This window comes from Apteryx mantelli, chromosome 7, assembly GCF_036417845.1.
Source record: "Apteryx mantelli isolate bAptMan1 chromosome 7, bAptMan1.hap1, whole genome shotgun sequence".
Lineage (NCBI taxonomy): Eukaryota > Metazoa > Chordata > Aves > Apterygiformes > Apterygidae > Apteryx > Apteryx mantelli.
Window position 1 is genome coordinate 36163752 of NC_089984.1, and position 22896 is coordinate 36186647.

The 22896-nt window shown below is 34.4% G+C and overlaps 1 protein-coding gene across 1 annotated transcript in view; it reads left to right on the top strand.

Annotated features, from left to right (window-relative positions):
• Positions 1–22896, top strand: part of ATRNL1 (attractin like 1) — a 565377-nt gene that overhangs the window by 140189 nt on the left and 402292 nt on the right. The window contains exons 16-19 of the mRNA XM_013948667.2: positions 3758–3971; positions 7924–8112; positions 13920–14138; positions 20020–20157. Of these exons, the coding sequence (XP_013804121.2) occupies positions 3758–3971; positions 7924–8112; positions 13920–14138; positions 20020–20157 (760 nt within the window). The remainder of the gene's footprint in view (positions 1–3757; positions 3972–7923; positions 8113–13919; positions 14139–20019; positions 20158–22896) is intronic.

A 22896-nucleotide genomic window follows, 5' to 3' on the forward strand; every position in this document is an offset into this window, starting at 1 on the left:
CATAGTTGCAGGCTCTCTTTCAACTCTTAGTCAGAGCAGCTTACTAAATGGCAAATGCAGCCATGATAGGATGTGTTTCTTGGTTGTGGTTTTGGACATCTTGATGTATTCATCAAGGCCTTGAGAAAAACAACAGGGCTCCCTGAGAACTTTCTTCCCACCTGTATAATGAGCAAAGATCACCTGATTTGCCAAAGAAGCAGCTGATATTCTTGAGAAGAAAATTCTTGTTATATTAGGGATGGAATTCACATCAGCAAGTGTTTTTGTGAAGTGAAAAGTTGATTTTTACTGTGTTTTTCACCCACCTTATTTGATAACTATTTTTTCAAGGGGTCTGGAAACTGGAATCTTACATCAGTGAGTTCTGGCTATAGTGAACACTGCTGTCTGTTCCTCTTCAGGAGAGTCTTGGGCAAGATATTTAAGTAAAGGAATCAGTTTCCTACATCCATTTTGAATTAAATCAAACAACCATAGAGTTTGAGTGAGGGTTGTTTACTTCTTAAGCCTGAAGAAGAAACTGGGTTGGCATCCTGCACCTTTGAAGTCCCTCAGTTGCTTCGAGTACTTTGTGACTCTTCACTATAGTGACTGAACCTTTCATCAGTTTGACAGATAAGGGTTAGTTCTTACGGTTTCTTTGGGGAGAAATTAGTTTGATTAGTTCGTTACAGCACACTGTTGGCTGCAGGTGTCACTGGTGGAATTTCCTGAATTCTCTATTCACTATTTATTTTCCCCTGTTGGCTTTTGTGCAACACAGTTGCAGTCATTTTTGCTGATAAACCCTGGTGATATCAGCTCGTAATCTCTACTATCACCAGCGGTCCTCAGCTGTAGTCTCCCACATTGTGGAATTAATGCCGCATAATTGAATATTTGCTTTAGGCATGTCCTTGAAGCATTTTGGTGGCTTACTTGTCAGCTATTTACCATATTTTAATCAGATATTAAAAAAAAATGCTTTGGATAATCCATTTTTGGCATCCTAACCATGTGCCCATAGTAGCATAAGTGAGCATGCAAGGGAGTTGCTTCCATGGTGTGTGCTTGATAGCATGCTAATCAGTGTTCAGGTTTGTGTTTTGATATTTTACACTAGCAAAGAGCCAAAGATGATACGTATGGAATTTGAGATACATGACTTGGTGACTGTAAATTGTTCAGGTACTGCAGCTGTTAAGAACGATGATGATAGTTGTATGCTGTGCATTAATTTTAGTTGAAGCCATTCACTTCAGAGATGCTGCTTTTATCTCGTAAGGTTGCTCTGGCTTTCCTGATCCTTCCTGTGACTTTGTCAGCATTAAGGGCTTCTGAGACACTCTGCTACTAGATCAGAAGAATTTCTTTCCAAATTACAGTACTGCCCAGTCAGTTCTCATCATCAGCCTGACATGCTTTTCACCATAGCTGGAATAGGTTCTCTGTTTTCTGGATAAACAGGACTGATTACACAAAGGTGTCAGTGTATTCAGGTCTAATGTAAGGATCAGCAATAACTAAAACTTCTAGGCTGCAATGACTTTTATATGTAAGAAATATTTTAAATGATAAAAATAAGGTATTAATGTATTAAAAAGAGTTTATATGTACAGCATTCAATATGTAACATGCTGTTCTAAACCTTTACTTGGAATGGTTCTTAAAGTGTTCTGGAAAATACGTTGTTCATGTATAAAAATGGCGAAAATTAAAAGATATGGTGTTCCATACAATTTTAACATCACTGATTTTAGATATTTGCTGTTTAAACTGTTCAAATGTAGATGAAATAAGAACACTTTTGAAATATGTTTGTCTAATACAATTCATAATGATATTGCATTTTGTTTCTGTAAATATTTAAACTAGAACTCTGTTTCTGGAAGCCTGATAGTTGGCAGTGACCAGAAAAGGATGCCCCTCCATATATGCATATATCTACTTATACGTTCATTATCAGCTCAAAAGCAGTCTAAGCAGGAACACAGCACTCTTTCTAAACTAAATCTTAATACCTCTAAAGTTAATTTTACAAATTATGATTTTTTCAAAAAGAATAATCATAATACTAACCTGCCCGAGTGTAATTAAGATCTCTGTTGAGATCCATGCAAATAATGTAGTAAAAAACAAAAACAAAACCAATAAATCTATCTAATTCCAACTGTTCAATAAGTAATTTGGTATGTTTTCAGTTACACATTACTAATATATAACCATTTACAATTACCGAATGCATTGTAACAGATCATCATTATTTCTAATAAATTCATTTTTAAAAGTATAATGTCTTACTATAATTCAAGAAACAAACAATGATGTTTTGTGAATACTGGAATATGTGGTTGTTTAAAGAAATGACCTAATCAGGGTTGGATTTTTATACAACATGGGAGATATGAATGCATCTCCTAAATGGTAGCAAAGGTTGTAATACAGGGTTGTTCTTATTTGTCTGTTTGTTAGATCAAAGTAATAAAGGAGTATTAATTAATTAATTAAGGTGCAAAGTTTGGCATTATTAGAGATTTCTGGATAAAACCTGCCAAAGGACTTGAGGACTCTGAAAGATTTTGAGCCCTGGATTAAACCTGAGTGGCAAAAGATGTGAGATCAAAGATGAAATATCTTTCTGAGAGGTGATGGCAGAGACTTCTGATTCACTTCTGAAAAAGCTCATGGCTCTTGAACCACAGCAGCTTCTCTAGTTACATTATGCCTGGTTGACCTCAATATTTTGGGCTGTAAATTAGATCAGTCAAACATCTAATTCACAAGCAGATCAACATCTCTACTTTGGAGCTGACAACATCTGTCGTTTGCATGGTACAAATAGCTGTTGTGTTTGGCTGTCTGATATTCCCCCTGCCCCGTTACAGACCATAGTCTCTCTGTATCTCTGTTCCCTATGTTTGAACTGGGGTTAATAAAAACTGTCTATGCACAGAGAATATGTAGGAAAAATGTCAGTTTTCAGCATCTTGAGATACTACAATGACAGGAGCAAGAAACGTATTTAGATTTTTTCAGGAAAAGGCAAAGGACTTTATTCTTCAAAATCTGCTTTTCTGTAGGTAATTGTAAAAATAACATGAAATGATAAAAATGGGGAGAATTTGTGTGATGAAGTTTTGTTGCTACATCCTAGATGTTTTTTGAGAATTAATGCTTTTTGTATTTGGTAAACTGGTTGTTTGTAGCTTTAAATCAATAATAATGGTATATCCAATGCATATTTACTGGCGTTGGAATTGTGGATCTGCCACAGTTTCATCTGTGTCTCTCAGTTGCCAGTGTATGTTGATAAGTATTGCTCATATAGATTTTAGAGGATGGAATATTTGTCCTGTTTACTCTGAACTTTGATTTCTGTGATGTGCTGCTGCTAACTTGTGTATTTACATTACTCATGTCAGCCCATAATTAGTAATCTGTACAGCAACCACTGGAAAAAACACAATTTCATTATGTGTGTTCTGTCAGGTTTCTAGCTCTTTATCAATTAATATTAATCAGAATTGACTGAACAAAACAGACACATATTTTTAATGGAGCAGAAGCATATTGTGGTTTTTTTCTTTGTTTTCACCAGGATAGAAAAATTAAGATTAAAAACTATATGGACAATAACTGATGAGCTAAGGGGAAAGCGTTGCTACTTCTCTCAAAAAGTGAAGCTGTTGCTTTTGGGCTGTTCTTTGAAATGTTTTAACCAAAAAAAGAAGGCATTTAATTAATTGTTGTATGTTTGTTTTGTTCTGTTTCATAGAAAATTTCACCTTGGGTAGGTTTACGCAAGATCAATATCTCATACTGGGGATGGGATGACATGTCTCCTTTTACAAATACAACTCTGCAGTGGCTTCCTGGAGAGCCAAATGACTCTGGCTTCTGTGCATACCTGGAAAGAGCAGAGGTGGCAGGTCTGAAAGCAAATCCGTGTACTGCAATGGCAGATGGTCTTGTCTGTGAAAAACCTGTTGGTAAGCAATCTTTCTTAGCCACTTACTGTTACGATTGTGATTAGCCAGCTGTTTGGATTTTCATTTGGCTAAAAGGGATTTTGTACAATTTGGATTAAATAATTAGAGAAAAAGTCTTGCTTTATTTTTTGAAAAATATGAAACTTTAATCTAGAAAACAAATAATATTCTTAAAGCAGCAAATATTTATCTGTGATTTAGCTTACATGGCTTAGTCTGCATGATACCAGAAGTCTTGTGGTTCGAAGTCAGTAGTTGTCAGTGACAACAGTGACTCCAGTGTGAAAGAATCTGTGGAGTTGTTCAACAAGGCTGATGCTGCAAAAATGAGTTGTCTTTCTGAATCTCACTGAACATGAGTGAATGTCTTAACGATCTACAAGACTGACAAAACCAAAACTCTTTCCATCTTTTTGATTTGTTTGCGTGTAAAGATTGCTGTGGCAGATACCGATTTGACACTTCAGTACTTTGCCAAGAAAGTGGAAAAGAGGTGACTAACTGGCATCCTTCAGTAAGATGGTCTACTAGTGTCTACCCAAAGTTCTGTGTCTGAAAGCTGAGAATCTTACTGTGCTACCTTTTAGCTGTACCATTCTTACGTTAAAGGAGGGATGCTGAAAATTAGAGGCTGAATTTCATCGCATCATAAAATATAAAAATGGTTATACTCAATCGCACCAAAGGGTCTGTCCAATGCAGCTATCCTGTCTATGGTGTAATTTGCAGTTTGTATCTCAGGGGCAGATTTGGGTTAATAAACACACCAAAATTGTGCGACTTCACTTTCTGTGCAAAACTAACTGTAATCACACAGGTATTCCCATTATCTCAGGACTGCTCATTCATTGACAATTTAAGTAAATGGTGTTGAAGAATACAGACTGTGCTGTGGAATTGCTGGAGTCTTGCTTGACACTACGCTTACTCTAAGCTTCTGTTATGTACTTACTTGAAATGTTCCTTGAATTAGGGGGAGTTTTCCTTTCCATTTTCAGACTAGAATTATGAAGGTACAAGTAATTTTGTTTTAAACTGATGTGATAAGAAAGTTATGTAGTCTGGTGACTTGTGTCACAGGGCTTAAACATGACTCCCTGTAGAGTAAATCTTAATTTGCTGCTAGTGGTCTTTGGCAACTAATTTGATGACCATAAATTGCCTTCCTTATCCTCAAAATGGGACTGATAATAGCTACGTAATTATTAAACATGTAAAAATTGAAAAGTGCTTTCAGAAGTAAAAGTTCTGTATGTGTGCTAAGATGCTGAGTAATATTTTTTATATGCATATGTATTTATATATGTATATACATAAATATGCATATAGTTATGTATATGCATACATATCTCTGTGTGTGTGTGTGTGTGTGTGTATATAAGCACACACCCTTATGTTTTATGGTGACATTTTCCTGGAAATAGTGTTCAAAATCATATCTAAAGGGGGCTAAGAGATGCAAAAACATTACTAACGTCTACCTAAAACGTGCTGTTAAAGCTTGATCTTTTTTACCCTTACTTTTATAAACAGGAGGAAAAACTCAATCATGTAATACAAATAGTAACAATACACTGTGATGTTATGCTAATCTGCAGATAGAGATCAGTGATAGCTTTCAAGAGGGAGTAATTGTGATCCAGGTGGGCTTTTTGTTTTTGTCCCCCCCCCCCCCCCCGAATGATGCTATGTTTTCCTTAAAGAATCTGAATGTTTATGGGCTGCTATCAAGTATCAGAGGCTGAAGAAAGAAGTGGGAGCAAACCCTCTGTAATCTCTCCAGTTTTCTTCTTTCCTTTTCTTAAAATTACTAAGCCAACATAAGCTACTATGTTAGCCTGAATGTAATATAAGCCTCTCTTTTCAAGGATGGAGGGGAAAAAAAATCAAGAAAACCACCCAGATTCGCAGGGGACTGTCATCCTCGATAAAGAGCGAGTCCTTTAAACAGCCCAGCAGCAGATGCCCCTTTTGAGAGCCCCTTCTGAGTTGGTAACCAGTGCCGGCTGCTAGAGCAGCAGTTGCTCAGGGACACTCTGAGCAGTCCTGTGCAGTACGCTAAATATGTTGTGCATTTGGGAGCTGGATTCTAGTGCTATCAGATCTACTTGATGTTGTATATGGGCCTGCTAGGGGTCCATTTAAGCTCCATTATCTGTTAGGTCACCAGAGTGGGCTGCTAGAGCTTTTAAAGGGGTTGCTCATTGTCAAGATTGCAAATACAAAGTACATCTGATTATTATTATTGTTGTTTAAGAATTTTTTAAAACCTTGCCTTCTCAGGATTTCTTACAGCCTATTCTCTTTTTATCTGCTTTATTTTATTTGCTGATGAGAAGTAAATCTCATCTCTATTCAACCCATGATGCTAGGCCTCTGTCATAACATTTTATATTTTCAAAATGTCATTTTCATGTTCTAATTGTCTCATGATACTCCTCATAGCTGTGAGGCATGAAGTTCTTTAAATTTCCCCTTAAAATTTTTGTCCATTGTCTGTGCAAATCTGGAAGACAGTTATGTTGCTATGCTTATGTTGAGACCACTGCCTGTGAAGTTCAGTTGGAATTGTTTACTTGCATAGCTAAAGCATGCTCTTACCAACCCTTTATTTTCTTATAAACATTTCCAAATAGTAATGTGATTGCAAAGTAAATATTGTACAGTTGTTGTTACTGCCATCTGTATTTCCTTTTAATTTCATCTTTCACAGTGTTGTTAAGCTAATACACATACTCATTTATCAGATGTTTCTCAGGAGGGTAAAGGATACAGCCACAATGTAAAACAGATCTCAAAATGTTAAGAATAGCCTAGGTGGAACACAAATGACATATTTTTATAATGCATTATTTTCCATTTACATCAACATTATATGCATCTGTTACTGGTGTCTTTTTTGTGTATGTGTTCTTGAGCTGTTCCAGAGACTGCAGAAGCTGAAATACTTCTGGCATATGAGAGTATTTCTGTAGTTCAACCAATTTTTGTCAGTTTTTTTCTTTGTATTTTTTATTAATAATAAACTACAGCTTGAATATATGCAGAGTGGATCAAGTCCAGGAAAAGTCTTGGTTAAGAGATTTGGAATATTAGCAAAGATGATATGTGTCTTGAGAACTTGGCTGGTTTTGAATGTGAATCAATAATATGCAAAAACATAGCAGTAGATTTGCGAGCTTAATCCCAATGTACTGCCAGGCCCTTTTGTAGTGGAAAATATAGTGCTATGTATGCTTTTGTGTTCCTGTCTAAGAATTACTATACTCTTGTTTTTGCACACTTCAGTTTTATCTGAAATTGAAGAGAGAAATTCAAGAGTAGGGCATGGAAGTTCTTTTTATGTGTGTTATAACTTTTCAAGATAACATACATTGCTAACCTAAGTCAGAATGTGATCTGCATAACAATCTTGTGTACATTGAATAGTGTTTTGTCACTATCCCTTTACATTCCAGTGACTTTCTTATGTATGCTGTAGGGCAAAATTCTAGGGGATAAATAAGTCATAAGTAAAGTATTTGTTCTTATACACTATTAAACTAACAAGAACAATAGACAAGAAATTTATAGATTACCTATTATGGAAGTTTGAGATGCATTTTGTGTCGTATGTGTGCACGTAACTAAACTGGCATTACCAGGCACTGAATATTAATAATATTACTGTCTCAGTGTATAAGTAGAATTGCTATGATCACTTTTAAATGGACTCTTTTAGAGCTCTAGTATGACTCAGGATGACTCATGCTAAGTGTTACTTAGTAATTTCTATAAAAGCTTATTGTATTTGTATACTGAACCATAAGTCAGGACTAAATTATTCAGAACTAGTTAAGGAAGCAATCACTTTCATTTTAGTAAGGATTTTGCTTATAGAACATACGGTTTAAAAAAAAAATTGAACTTGTGTTCGAAATTACAATTTTTTGTGTTTTTTTTCCCCCCCCAGTTAGTCCCAATCAGAATGCTAGACCCTGCAAAAAGCCATGCTCCCTGCGAACAACGTGTTCCAACTGCACAAGTAATGGTATGGAGTGTATGTGGTGCAGCAGTACAAAACGATGTGTTGACTCAAATGCCTATATAATCTCCTTCCCATATGGACAGTGTCTGGAATGGCAAACAGCCACATGCTCCCGTGAGTATCTTAATGAATGTTTATTGTTAAATATCACATTATAATTTTTTTCCACTCAGAACATTTATATGAATAGGATTCAGCACATTCACTAAAGATAAAAGATTTCAAATGAATGACCTTATATAGCTACTAATGTCAGCAGTCAGTACTGTGTTTGTATTATGTGGACACAGGTAAAGTACTGACAATTATTTTATGATGGAACATATTCAGTGTTTTAAAGCAGCCAGTAAAAAGTGGTTATTGTTTTCAAATATGGAAAAACATCATGATTCTTTGCATGACTAGTATTAGAATGTCAATCGACATCCATGAATTGAAATGAAATACTGACAAAATCAAAGTAATAATATATAGACCTTAGACTAATCAGAAATCTGGTTATTAAAAAAGGAGATGAGCTGAATTCATAGAGTCTTAAGATTCTGATGTATTTTGTCAAAAGATTCAAAGAAGTCCATTTTTCTAGCTTGCAAAGATAAAATAGTGTCATACTAATAATAGCAATAGTCTTGAAAATACCGTAATGCAGTTGCAAAATAAATGATCTTGCTTGTTATTTGCAAATGCTTATTATTGACAGTTACAGATTGTTTGCCCTCTGCATGGGAATAGCAGGAATTCTGTTAGACTATCAGGCAGATGAGAGGAGATGGAGAAAACTTTTGTCCTATATGACCCTGGGTCAGGTTGTATTAGTTTACCAGATCTCTTATTTCTTACTTTTGAAATAAAAGGCAGATGATTTCTTATTTTGTCAAGCAGCAAAGATGCTCCCCAAATGTCTCTCTTGGAAGCATATTTTGTCAGAAATCAGTCCAATGACTCTTTAGGAGAAGAATGCTTAATGTGCCTTTCAGCATATAATTTGCAAATGTTACTTTTTCCCAAGTCTGTGGCAACTAGACCTTGTTAAGTTCAGTGCCATGCAGTTCCAGTGTATATCAGTGTCATAATCCATGTAGACACTGAAGCAAGCTGCCTCGTGTCTTATATTCTTCTCTCAGTTACGGTTTGTTTAGAAAAATAAGTATGATACCACCCTACAGAAGACTGGTTCTTACTATTTTAACAAATTACTGTCCTTAAAGACTTGATTAAAATGTTTCCCACCTGTAAGTGACTCCAATCCAGTGGAACTTGTATTTTATATTGATACTGAATTGTGGCAGAAGATAGTAAGATTTAAAGTTTAGAGGTAAAATTGACAGACCACCACATGAATGATGCTTAGATTTTTAAAATTGGATACATAATGACAGCCTGAACTTTGTAACCTGTTTTGGGGTTAGTGTATTATTTGCACATTATGGAGATTCTGTTTCTATGGGGAGCACAAGAAGTGTTTTTGTGTCAGGTCTGTAACAATTTCATATTAAATAAGCCAGCTGGCATTTGCTGTATGTCAATTCAGTATTACATTAAGGGCAATTTTGTATAAAAATTCATTTTCTATCTAGTGAATTAAAGAAAAAAAGGATCAGCATCCACAGACAGATTTTTTCAGAGTTTAAAGCATTAGATATTTTGCATGTGAAACAAGAAAATGTATATCCAAATGAAACATGATTTAGACATTGTTTCAGTCTAGATGACTTAAAAATTCTATTAGGTAGATTCATCTTTATTGTTGATGAGGTAATAAGGTATTAAGTGCATTCTCTTGTCAAAGCATAAAGTTTCTGCTTATTTGAAGAACTGAATGTAACTACGTCTTTAAAAAAAAGAAAACAAATCCTCTATTTTTTTTTTGTCATGACTGGTATCTTAGTATTTGGATGTTTTGCTGTGAATGAAAAAGAAACTTCACACAGGCATTCATGATTTAAAAGACAAAATATCACATAAAATGAGAACTTTACATTTATTTTCACAGCTTAGAAGGAAAATAAAGAACACTTGTATCGATGACATTTTGTCATTTTAATACCTACTTGCCAAAAAGTTGCATTCCACTCTTCCCCATGTTTTCCATCCATTACAGTTTTATATTGAATTGCTGACAGTAGAACAATCTTGGACCACCTCTAGAATTTCAAGGAAAAAAGTTTCTCCTTGTACATCCCCTTCTTCCGCAAACAATAACTTCTCATCTTCAGGAGAAGGTTCTTTTCAGTTTTATAGCTCAATGCCACTACACAGAATAGCTGAGGATTTTCAGCTTTGGTTCTGTTTTCTCTTCCATGAAGACAGTGCAACTGAAACATTAGACTTGTTTTCTTCTACCTTTACGAATATCAATTTGAAAATTGCTTGGATCATCTACTTTGCATCTCTGAAAGGGAGAGGAAGCCATTACAGAATGATCTTTGTGTTTCTGCTACTCTGCTACTGTATTGAAAACCCAAAATCTGTAACACTGAGGTTTCGAACTGTAAGGATGGTTTTTCTACTGGTCTGTGTCACGTGGTTGATTGGATTTGATTTCCAAGAACATTGGAGCTCCATTTTGATTTTTCCTTTTTCCACATTTGGGACACTTATAAAACGTTTCCTCCCGTTTGGATCCTTGGATGTCTAAGGATACAAGAGCTCATGCTGCAGCTTTCCTTGTTTTTAAAGTCCTTTCAAGATCTCATTCTGATTCCTGACTGCCTGTTTTTGTGAAATTTGCACATATCTTCAGACTACTGGAATATTTTACTTTGATTACTTTTACTAATTTTAAACAGTTTTAATAGTTGTTGAGGTCAGAGTAACTAGCTTTATTCTGCTGCCAATTTCTGTAGTTAAAAATGAAACGATTCTGCTTAACATAACCTTTATAACATGGATTCAAGTATTGCTGTTCTAGAGTCAAGTCCTCCAGCTAGCTGGGAACACTGGTGGACACAGTGTTTTGGCTGAAGCTGAGCCACGTTAAGAGGTTACCATCCTCGTTTTCCCTGCTCATCACTGCAGCCGCTGCCAGGGATATACCTGATATGCTGTCACTCTTTAGCTCAGTTCTTTCAAGATGAGCTGTGGGTTAGGTTAGCCACTTGTAATAAGCAGTGTTTTTTTAAATTGAATCATTGGAAGAAAGCTAGTTTAGGAAGTGACAGTGTGTACGGTTATGCTACAACAAGCAGAAGTTAAAGTCTGATAACCAAAATAAGATGCTGCAGCAGTCAATATAAAATTGTCCAAGCTGGACATTTGACTTCAGTATAAGTGCCTCTAATCTAATAATCTGTGTCTTTTACTGCACGGTTTACAAGGTGTTAAATTAGTTCCATAAATTCTTTACTCTGTTCTTATTTTTTAGTAACCTCATTTTTCTTCTCTCTTTATATGTGTGTGTGCATACACATACATGTGCGTGCGCATGTGCACACACATATACGTATGTAGTTCAATGTTTGCTGTTCATTGTCATTTGTTTTGTAAGTTCTTCTTCTCTTTTGACTATTTATATTCATGCTTGTGTCTCCTAGTGTTCAAATTGCACCTTCTTGTGATTAGACCCTTGTCTCCAAACCAAGGCTCGCTGCTTACTCAAAATATCCTTTTTAAGAGCCTATTTAAGTCTAGACGTCTTCCTGAAAGTTCTGTCATTATTTGGAGTAACTGGTATTTAGTAATTTTTAAAACTCTAGCTTAAGTTCTTAGCAGGAACTGTGCAATCTTGTTTTTACTAGCAGGACCCCATAATTTCACAATTTGTCATTTTGAGAATCCTAAACACACATATAATTGGATTTAAAATTAGGTCACATGAGATCATTCAGCCTTAGGTAGACCTCAGCTTCCTTATCTGTTAGTCCTTAATTCCTTTTCCTTTTGATTTTTCCAGAGAAAAATGCCTCTGAAACTTCCACAGAGTGATTTACTCAGTTATATTTCATACCTTTTTTCCTGTATGGATTTTCAAATTCTATATGAAAATTCTGTGACAATTGTCATTGCTTATGATTTTTTTCTGTTGTTAAGAAATTTTTGTTGAAGATTTTAAAAATGTTAAAAGGACTTCAGTAACTAAGCAAGACTCGACCTTTATGGATGTCCAAGCATAATGCTGTTTGGTTTTGTATTATCGCTAGATGGGTATGTCTTGCTTATGGACTGCACAATTTCATGTTGATTCTCTGATACACATGTGTAAGAGTGATCAGGCTTTGCTAATTAACTCGTTCTGCATATGCATCAAAAATAACAATTTTTACGGATTACCTTTCTGGGTCTTTTTTATAATGGAAAACATAATCCTTTTTTTTTCTCTAAAATCATTTTAATGCAGAGTTGAATGTTATCATTAGGAAAACTTTTTATATTATCCATAATTGAATATTGGCCATCTGTTCATCGTGCAAATTGTATGTTCTCTTACATAATTTACTTCTAATTGTTACTTTTCTTATAAAAAGCATTTTACCTAAGATCGTCTGCACATAACTAGCCAAGTATTTGCAATAAACGTGTCATTGTTTTTAGTATGTGGGTGTGTGTGTGTGCATATACAAACATAACTCACAAGGCAGTAAAAGCTTCCTTTTCAAGACCAGTCTTATGAATCAAAACAGACTAAAATGTGCTTCATGTTTAACTTCATCTTTTTCCTAGTACTTGCCTGAGAATTATGTTTTTAATGGGAAGAAAGGAATATAAAAGAAATGAATCATCATGCTGTTGTAGCTCTGCATGTAGAGCTCTGCAAGATATTTTAAAGGTTTTAATTATCATGGTGTAGTACCCATTTGAGTGTCTTCCACAAGAAAATTTTAAAACACTTTGTAAAGAAACTTCTTCGACTAGTTCTGGCTTCCTGGTAGGATCTTCCAGAAGTTCATGTATACTTTTAAAATATATTTTTTAAATGTCCGCAAAGTTAGCGTAAGAAGAAACAATGGCCCATTTTGATCAATGTTCAGATGATTCTGATGGTCATTTGATTGTGTTACACCATTTAATTTTTTAAAGATGTAAGGTGTAGCAGAAAAAGCTCAGATAAACCTGTGAATTCTTAATAATACTCCTAAATACACGAAATCAGTAGTTCATTATTATTAAGAGATACCAGTAACTTCAGAATATGAATTTTAATTGGTTCTGAGCAGATTTGTTCAAATATGAGAAATTAAAGTATTTTAATAAAAAGGGTACAGTAGAAAATAATTAGATATTTTAGTATGCAAGTAAATAAAAGCTGACTTACTGTAGCGGACAAGGGACTCTTAAGACAGTTTCATTAAAATGGGATTGAATTATGATTTGTAGTTTAACAATCCTTTTTTGTAAAGTTATATATTATGCTGGCTTGTTTCAAAAGTTACATTTCACGAGAATGAGGTAGGTCTGTAGATGAATACTCGAAATATCAGGCTCATCGTAGAATAGCTCATGCCAAATACATTTCTGGGTTTGAATTTGAACTGTCACAATTTTTTCTCTCTTCTTATTTGGATTATTGACCTAATCTTGAATTCTAGAGTATTCCTGTTGGAAAGACTGTTTACATGAGTAAAATTATATGTAAATATATGTATCATATAAGGTATAAATATGTAAACATGAAATATATATTGCATCATGGGTTTTGATGACAATGTCTAATAGTGCTTTTCTGCTTCATTATCTCAGATTATCTGAAATCTTTGTTGCTTTATAGTATACCCTGTTCATATTTTGCTATCTTTGAAAAAATTTAACTTTTTAAAGTAAACATGGAGATATTCATACTAAAACATTACTGAAATTTTTGAATTTATACCAGGAAATAGCTAAAATAATTTTGTGTAAATAATTTCTTCCTCAACTGTTGTAAAATCCTAGCATCTTATTAAAAAAACAAAACTTGCATTAATATTGCATTTTATGTAATAAAGCTCAAAACTGCTCTGGACTGAGGACCTGTGGACAATGTTTGGAACAGCCTGGATGTGGATGGTGTAACGATCCCAGTAATACTGGGAAAGGACAATGTTTGGAAGGATCATCAAGAGGACCAATGAAGCCTGTTGGCATGCACTCCAGTGAAATGGTGCTTGATGCTAGTCTTTGTCCAAAAGAGAAAAACTATGAGTGGTCTTTTATCCAATGTCCAGGTAAGATATGCTGATTTGTTTTATCTTCCATCTTTTCTTTATTTGAATAGCATGCCTAAACTTATAATATGAAATAGGAGTTACAGAGTATAGGATTTAAGTGTTCCTGTGTTTAGGCACTCAAAGTTAACATAATTATTTTGAGTAACACAATTAGCATAACATAGATGTTCTTCCAAATTATTTCTTAAATAAATAGTTTATCTTTTTGTTTCAATATCTAGTGAACACGTTTAATTTTTGTGCAGATTCATTTGTGAAATTTGATGCAAATAGTTTAATGAAAATCTGCTGCTTATTTGTAAACAAGTTCTCATCCATTCTGTTTTTCTACTTTTTCAAGTCCAACAATGTGAGTTAGCTTCAGCTTTAACTTTCTTCTAGCATCTGTATCCATCAAAGGAAAGTGCAGTTGGAGAGAGATTATCTATAGGCAACTGCTGATGGTCAGGAATAGGAACTTCCTGCATCCCAGCCGGACTCTCAAAGTCCAGCTGGCTGTGAAAATGCATCACAAGGCTGCCAAATATGTCAGCTGTGCCATCAGTATAGCTTTTAGACATTTTTGGTAAAAGGTGTGCTTTTGTAATCTTTGAAAGGATCTCTGAAGTCTAAATTTTAGCCATATTGATCTGATTATAGTATTTTAATTTTTAGGTTCATTGGATGAATAAGCAAGACATCAGGTGCTCTAATTTAGTGCAAAATGAGCTGGTAGAGCCTCCTAACATAGTGCTGTATGAAAACACAAAGCCAGTTTAGTTGCATCAGTGTAGTAGTGCAGCCAAGTGAAAAGCATACTGGTGAGTTTAACAGGCCTCCATATACGATAAATGATACAGTTTTAAAGACAGCTTGAAAAAAAATCAGTTTTTTAGAATAAATAGTGTAGTTCTGCTAAAGTGTTATTTTTGCAGCCAGTGTTCCTGCTGCTGACAAATTTGGAAGCTGGAGCATCTCTGGGAACATAACTTTGTATGGGTACATGCAGCTATGGTTTTTTGCGCTTCTGAGTGCTTTACTCTTTTCATCAGAAAGACCATTCTGTGTATGTGTGTGTGTGTGTGTGTGTGTAACTATGTTATTTTGAGAGCAAAATCTCTAAAGAAAGTTTTAATTTAGTAACCCTTCTTAAATGAATGGGTAGATAGTAGAATTTTTTAAAAATTTAAAATAATGATGTTAAATATAAACTCAAGTAAAAACTGTCAAATGATCTAAGTTAAAACCAAAAAATAACTTTCCCAAATCAGCTAATACCATTAACAGAAAAAGTAAACCTGGAAAAAATGATATTACATTATGTTACATGATTTGTAAACTTCTGTACTTAATTTGAATGTTAAAATACAGATACGTCAATGATATGTGCATTGTTAGGCTTTTACAAAAATACATAGTATCTGTCCCTGGTGAAATTGTAATGGATACATATCTTGATTTCCAAATTTTTTGAGTTAGAAGATTTCATCACCTTATTCGTTTAGTATTTATTCTTCATGGATAAAATCCTGTATTCATTATACATTCTGACCAAGATTGCACCGAGATTCCACTTCAGTTTTGAAGAAGGTTATTTTATAGATTTGTTAAAAGATGCAAATTGTACGTAAGTCATAGAATTAAAATTTCTGTTGACATGAAATTTCATTTTGATTGATATAGGCTGTAGGTTTTGTTCCTAGGCTTTTGTTTTCATTTTATTAACAAAATACCATCTTTAAGGGATTATGCTAACACAGTTTATTAATCTTAACACAGTAATCTGAAAACGTTCATTTGAGGTACTCGAAATATAATGGAGTTGATCATAAATCTATATCAACTTACTGAACAGTTTGTAATTGAATAAAAATAAATAGGTTATGACATATACTTTAAAGATTATTCTGTCACATCGATGAATAATTTGATAAATCACTCATGTTCTTATTATATGCAAGTTTTCCTTGTAGTTCATATCCACGCTCTTTGTGGCTCTGCAGTGCTTCTGGGCAATTGTGTTGATAAATACCGCTTTAAATTCACTCTCATTTTCTGTCTGTTTTAATTTTTAAAACTATTACTAAACAGCATAAAGTGAGAAGGTCTGACAGGTTTTGAATGAAACAAAATGTTTTTTTTCAGCTACAGCCAGGGAAAGAGCAACAACTTGTGTGCATGATATAAGCTGTGCACTTTATCTCTTGGCTTGTAAAATATTGTTAATGATTCAGGTGACAAATCTGAAGAGGAAATAATTTGTACTGAAGAACTATATGTTTACAATTAAATAAGATTCCCTTGCAATTTGATTATTCAGAAATATTTTAACAAACCTAAACTGAGTTTATGAAAATGAGATCAAATCTGCCATTAATTTTTTTTTACTTTTTTCTTTCTTCTTTTTAATGCAGAATGGAGCTCATTGAAATATTTCACAAAATTAAATTAGGAGATTCCTTTAACTGGAGAAAGAAAAAACCCTCTTTCCACAAAACTCAGGAATAAAGTGCATAATTTTATCTATTTCTTACAGTTTCGAGGAAAATGTTTATTTTTGTGATTGGTCATTTTGAAATCAGTAGTCCTCAAAGCAGTTTTCATAGTATGATGACATTTGATGATGTGAATACATTCTGATTTTATCATCCTATTTTTAAGAACAAAAAGTTTTCTTGTAGTTTAATGGAACTATTATTGCAAATATAATTTCTAAAAACAAAAGAAAAATAAAGAGTATTGGGCTTTCCTCTCATCAAAAGAGCAGTTTAGGTAGGAAGCAAACCAAGACTTTCTCTTAAAGGCTAAGTTTCTCCTCTGAAAAGCAGTATGAATTAGCTTGCACAAAGTTTTCTTTAGCTTCAGCTGTAGTGGTTCAAGTGTCTTACCTAATTCATGTAAAACTAGCTGAAATATCTTTACACTAGATCCGATCTGTAGGACAGACATGCTTGCTATATATTTCCTGTAAATAAGTACCACCTTAGAACTAAAAGTGTAATTATCAGCAATTGTCCCAATCACCAACTGCTTCAACGCACAGATCATAAGACTACTAGACATGGAATTAATTATCTTCTGGGCGGCCCCACTGAAGATTCAGCAAAATCACATTTGTATGTGAGGAAAATTACACTGTTGCTGCCACTGCTGTACATTAAAATCACTTAAGGAAAAGATGACATTCTAAAATTTATCTCCAGTTTTTGCTGTAACGGCTTTTACAGTTTATCATTATTTTAATTAAGATGTCCCCAATGTGATTGCAGTCTTGTCTGTATCACAGAAAGTTGTTGCATTATACAATTTTTCTAGCTTTCCGTTTTTGTCAATATCCAATTAAGATTTTTAGGAAAAACAGCTAAAGTATAGTATTATTTCAAAATGGAGTGCCAGGTGAATTACAGATTTTGTTGGTTCTTATTGTATATAAAATTTCTGACTTGGATTTAATATCTCTTCCATTTTCTTGGACTTTAATGAAACCGAAGACTTGAGGGCTATCACATATGACCAGATGATATTACATCTTGCAGCAAAATAAAATTCATTTTCCAAAAATTTGATTGATTAAGGTTGCTTTCATTTACTTAAATAATCCAAAAATGAAGAAATGCAAAGGTAAGTATCAGAAAGAATAAAAGCATTACAAATTGATGACCCACTAGTTAGAAAATATCAGAATGGGACATTTTCCCTACATTAGGATACAGTCTTAATTAGGCAAACTTAATTTGTTTTAATTTTAATAGATCACAGATTTCATGGAGAGTAGAGGATATCTGTTCTCTGAGGACAATAAGGATTTTGCAGTTAACCTTAATTCTTCTCTGTACAGCCTGATGACTTGCATAAAAGTGTATTGCCTCACTGGCTGCAAAATTCAGGTAGTTGATAATGAATAAATCAGAAATGAGTAGGGTTAGAAAAATTAACCTTTGACTGCAACAGTTGAAACCTGCCATGATAGACTGTATTGTCTTTGATCACATCACTCAGTTTGCATGTGATATCGAGTAAGTAGTTGCTCCAGACTTCTGGCAGCTTGTCATTCTGCATGTAGTGTTTGAAGAAAATAGCATGGAATTTGTGCAGAAGAGGCAAAAATTAGAGTTTCCTAGTGTTCATTCTTGCCTGGAGAATATAAGTTAATATATAGTCTTCATTCTTCTTAAATATATATTCCTACTCATATCCCAAGAACATCTTTTAAGCATTCAGTCGGAGTAGATTTCTCTTTTATTGTATGAGTGTTCCAGTTATGCTAGTAATGTGATTATCATATCCATATGATATTTTTACTATTTTGTGGGATCTGCTCTTGATAATATAGCTTTGATTTGAAAGAAAAAAAACGATTGTGCTATATGTTTTTATATTTAGGCCTATTGGTCTATGATTAGTTAGTAATCTAAAGTTGTCTGAAAAATAAGTAAATAGTTTTAGGATATATGAAGAAAATTTGGCTAAATCTCTTCAGAAATTACAAGAGGATGAAAAGTAAAAACATCATGTCCAGTAGTACAGAAAGTTTGTATTAAGTGGTGAAAATATTTAAAAGCCGAAACAGACAAAACCCCAAGAATAGATACTTCACGTTTCAAATAGAACATGTAATTAAAACTAAAAGAACAATGCAGTCCTTTTTAACAAACATCTGTTTTAAAAACTACATTTAAAAAGCAAAACTGACCACTTACCATTAAGGCTTTGGGTAGCATGTAAAGGTAAGTGTGCTGTGATTGCCTGCTGAGGACCTTGCTATGCATACTTGATTACAAGACTTTATGGGCATAGCTATAGAAGCAAGAGGAAGTTGCAAGCTTGTGAGGTTTAATGGTTTCAGAGACAAGCCTGGCAAAGTATTAAGTTACTAAATCTAAACTAGCCCTGAAAACTTTTAAATCATGCAGTGAGAACTACTTTTTTCTAGACAAGGCAGCAGAGTGACATTTATATTAAAAATCCAAATTACAAAAAAAAAAATCTTACTGAAGTAGCTGTCATCTGCTGAGTCTTAAACACACTTTACTAGTAAGGTATTGACAGTTTTGACATAATCTGACATTTGACAAGCTGTTGTAATTGACATACTGCTAATCTGTTGAGCCCTGAGTTTTCAGGTCCCACTCTAGAGAGAGGTAAAAACTACTCTCAAAAATACGATCTCTTGCTATTTCAGCCAAGTCCTGGCAGAGGGATCAAATATTTTGGCAGAAGTCATATGAGTTTGCAGTAGTTACCAGTACTTTCTGTGAGTGTGCTGACAATACGGAGCACTGGAGAGTAGATGTGGTTTAAAAGATCAGTGGTTTCTACTGTTGTTCTATTTGGCAAACAAAATTCCTTTTAATTTCACCAGCCATCGTGAGTAGGGTCTGGAGACATTTGATGTGCTTCTACCATCTTTAAAACCCTTCGTGCTCTTCGTTCTTCTTCTTTTTTTGTATCTTCTCTGTCCCCAGTAAATACATGGTTGTGTGCATGCTGTTGATTTTCTCCATTGCAGTAGTCATGCAGTACCTCACAGCAGGCTGCATGTAGGCATGGGGATTTCATTTGGTGTTGGTGACTTACTGCCTGTTAACAGGTTTCTTTAGTGACCAGGCAGCTTTTTAAGTCTACAAGGACTGGATTTAGTCAGTCACAATGGTACAAAAGACTTTCTCATGAGCCTTAGGCTAACAAGTCACTACGTACTCAACTTGTGCGGTCTTTTGGGAATTCATGTCTTGTCTCAGTGCTATTTTAAGTAGATTCTGTGTCAAACTGTAAATATATATGCTAGTCATCAGTCAGGATTAACCTCTTTAAAATTGCATTGTGCTCCAACTTTGTAATCACATGACTTTATTTGCAAAAGCAGTTTAGTAATGACTTTTTAAATGTTATATTCTAGCTTGCCAGTGTAATGGCCACAGCACCTGCATCAACAGTAATGTTTGTGATCAGTGTAAAAACTTAACAACAGGAAAACAGTGTGAAACATGCATGCCAGGATACTATGGGGATCCCACAAATGGAGGGCAGTGTACAGGTAAGTCGTTCTGCTGGTAGAAAAGAATTTGGAATGACATTTTCTGTAATGTGTGTACCAACTTCAGTGGTTAAATGTTGATTAGCTACTAAAGATGATCAGCTAAACTACTGATTGAAAATCCAGATTAATCTTTTTAAGAGAACCTTTGCATTCGCAATTATGAATTGGTTGTTGTCATTTGATCTGTACACACTAAGACCAAGAATCTGATTTAAACATGCTGTCGCAGTAGGGCAAAGGAGGCATTGTGGGAGCAACACATGATCAGTCATGATACTTCAGAGAGGTATTATTTCATTCTGTATAAACCCTCCTTGCAAAAGCAGTAAGAATGTCACTGTATTTATAAATGAAATTTAGTAACTAGAATAATGCCCGTTACCTGCAGAGATCCCCATTTAAGAGCTAAGTGATAGTTTGCTTTCTATTCCTCTGTTTCTTTACTTGTTGCTTTACTTTGCTAAGAATACGAATCCTAACGCTGCTCTTCTCCCTCAGAAAAGTTTTATTCATTTGGAAAATATTTTGCATGTATGATGCTCATTCTAATGAATAAAACAGTTTTTACTTGTAAAATATCAACTCTGAAAGTGGCTATGCAAAAAAATGACAAGGTACTCAACTAATCTGTTCATAGTTGTGTTGGCAATCTGCAGCCTTAAAACTGTCTCCTGACATTGTTACTCAGAAAAGAACTTGAGAGAGAGAGTGAGAGAGCAGATTTTTTTTATCTTGTCAGTGTTTACTGTAACAGCATTAGTTTTGTCTTTGCTATCCTGTTGAAAGCAATATGGCTACAACCATTGCTGGTTTGTCTGTGAGACCACAGATGAAAGCACAGAGCATGAGGCCTGAAAAACTTTTTTGTAGAACCTTCAGTTCTAGTGATAATACATAAGAGAGGAAACGAGCTAATCGGCTTTTAAAACTTGATTTACAGACCTACCAATCAGGCAAAAATATGATTAAAATAATCCTATTTGGCATAATCATTGCAGGATAATAACTGTGCTATTTTAACAACCTGACAGTATCACAAAAAAGATCACCCAAGTGTGTATATGGGGAGGAGGCAGCTGTTCACTTTTTTGAGAATCCCTTTCCCAGTCGCACTTATATTAAATTGTTTTTGGTCTCTCTGTGAATATCACAATGAATGGATCTTCACAGTGAATGGAGTAAAAATAATTGTTCATTGTTTACAATGAATAGTTGTAAAATAAACCTTTTTTTAAAGTCCATTCAAGTTATTATGTCTTACCATTGCGGTTTGAGGAGATTCCGTGTGATATTGTCATGCTCAGTTACCTCAGAAAAAGAGTGAGTTTTTATAAGGGATACATGAACAGGAAGAATTAATATGAAATCTTAATTCTGTGGGCTTTTTTTTCCCCAGAAAGGGCAGCTAGATTTAAAAGTAGGACTTGGATAGCATAATGCACTTAGTACATATAGTATTTGTCTCCGTATATTACTTCCTTTGAAGATTTAGGTCTCCCCAGAAATCTATATCATCACCTTTCATTAAGCTACTGTGGGAAGGTGGTCTAGATTATCAAGTTTGTGGAGAAAGGTATCTCTTTCCAGGTGTTAGTGAGACTTGTCATGAGCAGAGAAAAATGGAGACAGGCCCGTGACTCACCTAGAACCTGTCATGAAAGACCTAATGGAGGTAGAAATGATATTATACTTTCAGGTAGAGAAAAATGAATCTTTCTGTCATTAGAACTACTACTTGCAATTTTAATAGGCTGCATATTCTTCTGTTTTATAGTGTGTCAAAATCATTTTTGTCATCTTGTCATGTACCTGATGTCATCAATGTCTCTAAATAATTATCAATGAAAGTAGCAGCACTGTGCTTTTATTCTGTTATTGGAGAGCTAAATGATTTCATCCTAGCCTGCTAGTGTATTGTTAATTATGATGCCATATAAAGTAATGTGACTTATTTTGATATACAGCTGTAACTTGCTAATGGTTTCCCTGTATGTTAATCTATCTCCTATGCTTTCATTAAAATTTTTGTGTGTGATATATCAGTTGCTGTTTTGAAAGAAGTGCTTTTGTAGAAATATGTGATGCTAGCTGAAAAATTATGAATTTAACAGATCGATAAGTCTTATTCACGCACAGTTTAAACAGAAAAGCCCTGTACACTGAGGATTGTAAGTTACCATATTCTATCTGTTTAGTTTTGTAATTGCTGCATTCGTGGATTCTCCTTGATAAGAAAGTGAGAATGAAATCTAATACTCCATAGGGTATTTGTATATTGCCATAGGGTGGCTTTCTTACTTGCACGGATGATTTCAAAGTCAACAGCAAATCCTCCTGTGTGTCTAAATAGGGGGATATTTTCAATATGAAAACCCATCAAGGTAGCTGAGATTGAATTTAGTAGACAGTGAGAAAAGTTTCTCCTGTGAATATTTCTCTTCTAGTATTGATGTTTCTTTAAGTGGACTTTTGCTTCTCAAGGAATATTTATTCATTTAAAGCGTTCACTTCTTCCTCAGCAATTTAACATGCAGTAGTCATTATATGAAGCTACGCATCTGGTAAACTCAAGCACAATATGTTGAAAGTGTGTTCAAGGGGATGGAAAGTTTAATGTCTACCCCTATTGACAGTTGCACATTTTGCTGGTGCTTTATGAAGCTTTAAATAATTCTTAATAGATCTCTTATTTCCTGAAGTTGACAAAATGTTCTTTTGCTGTCTATAGCACCTTTG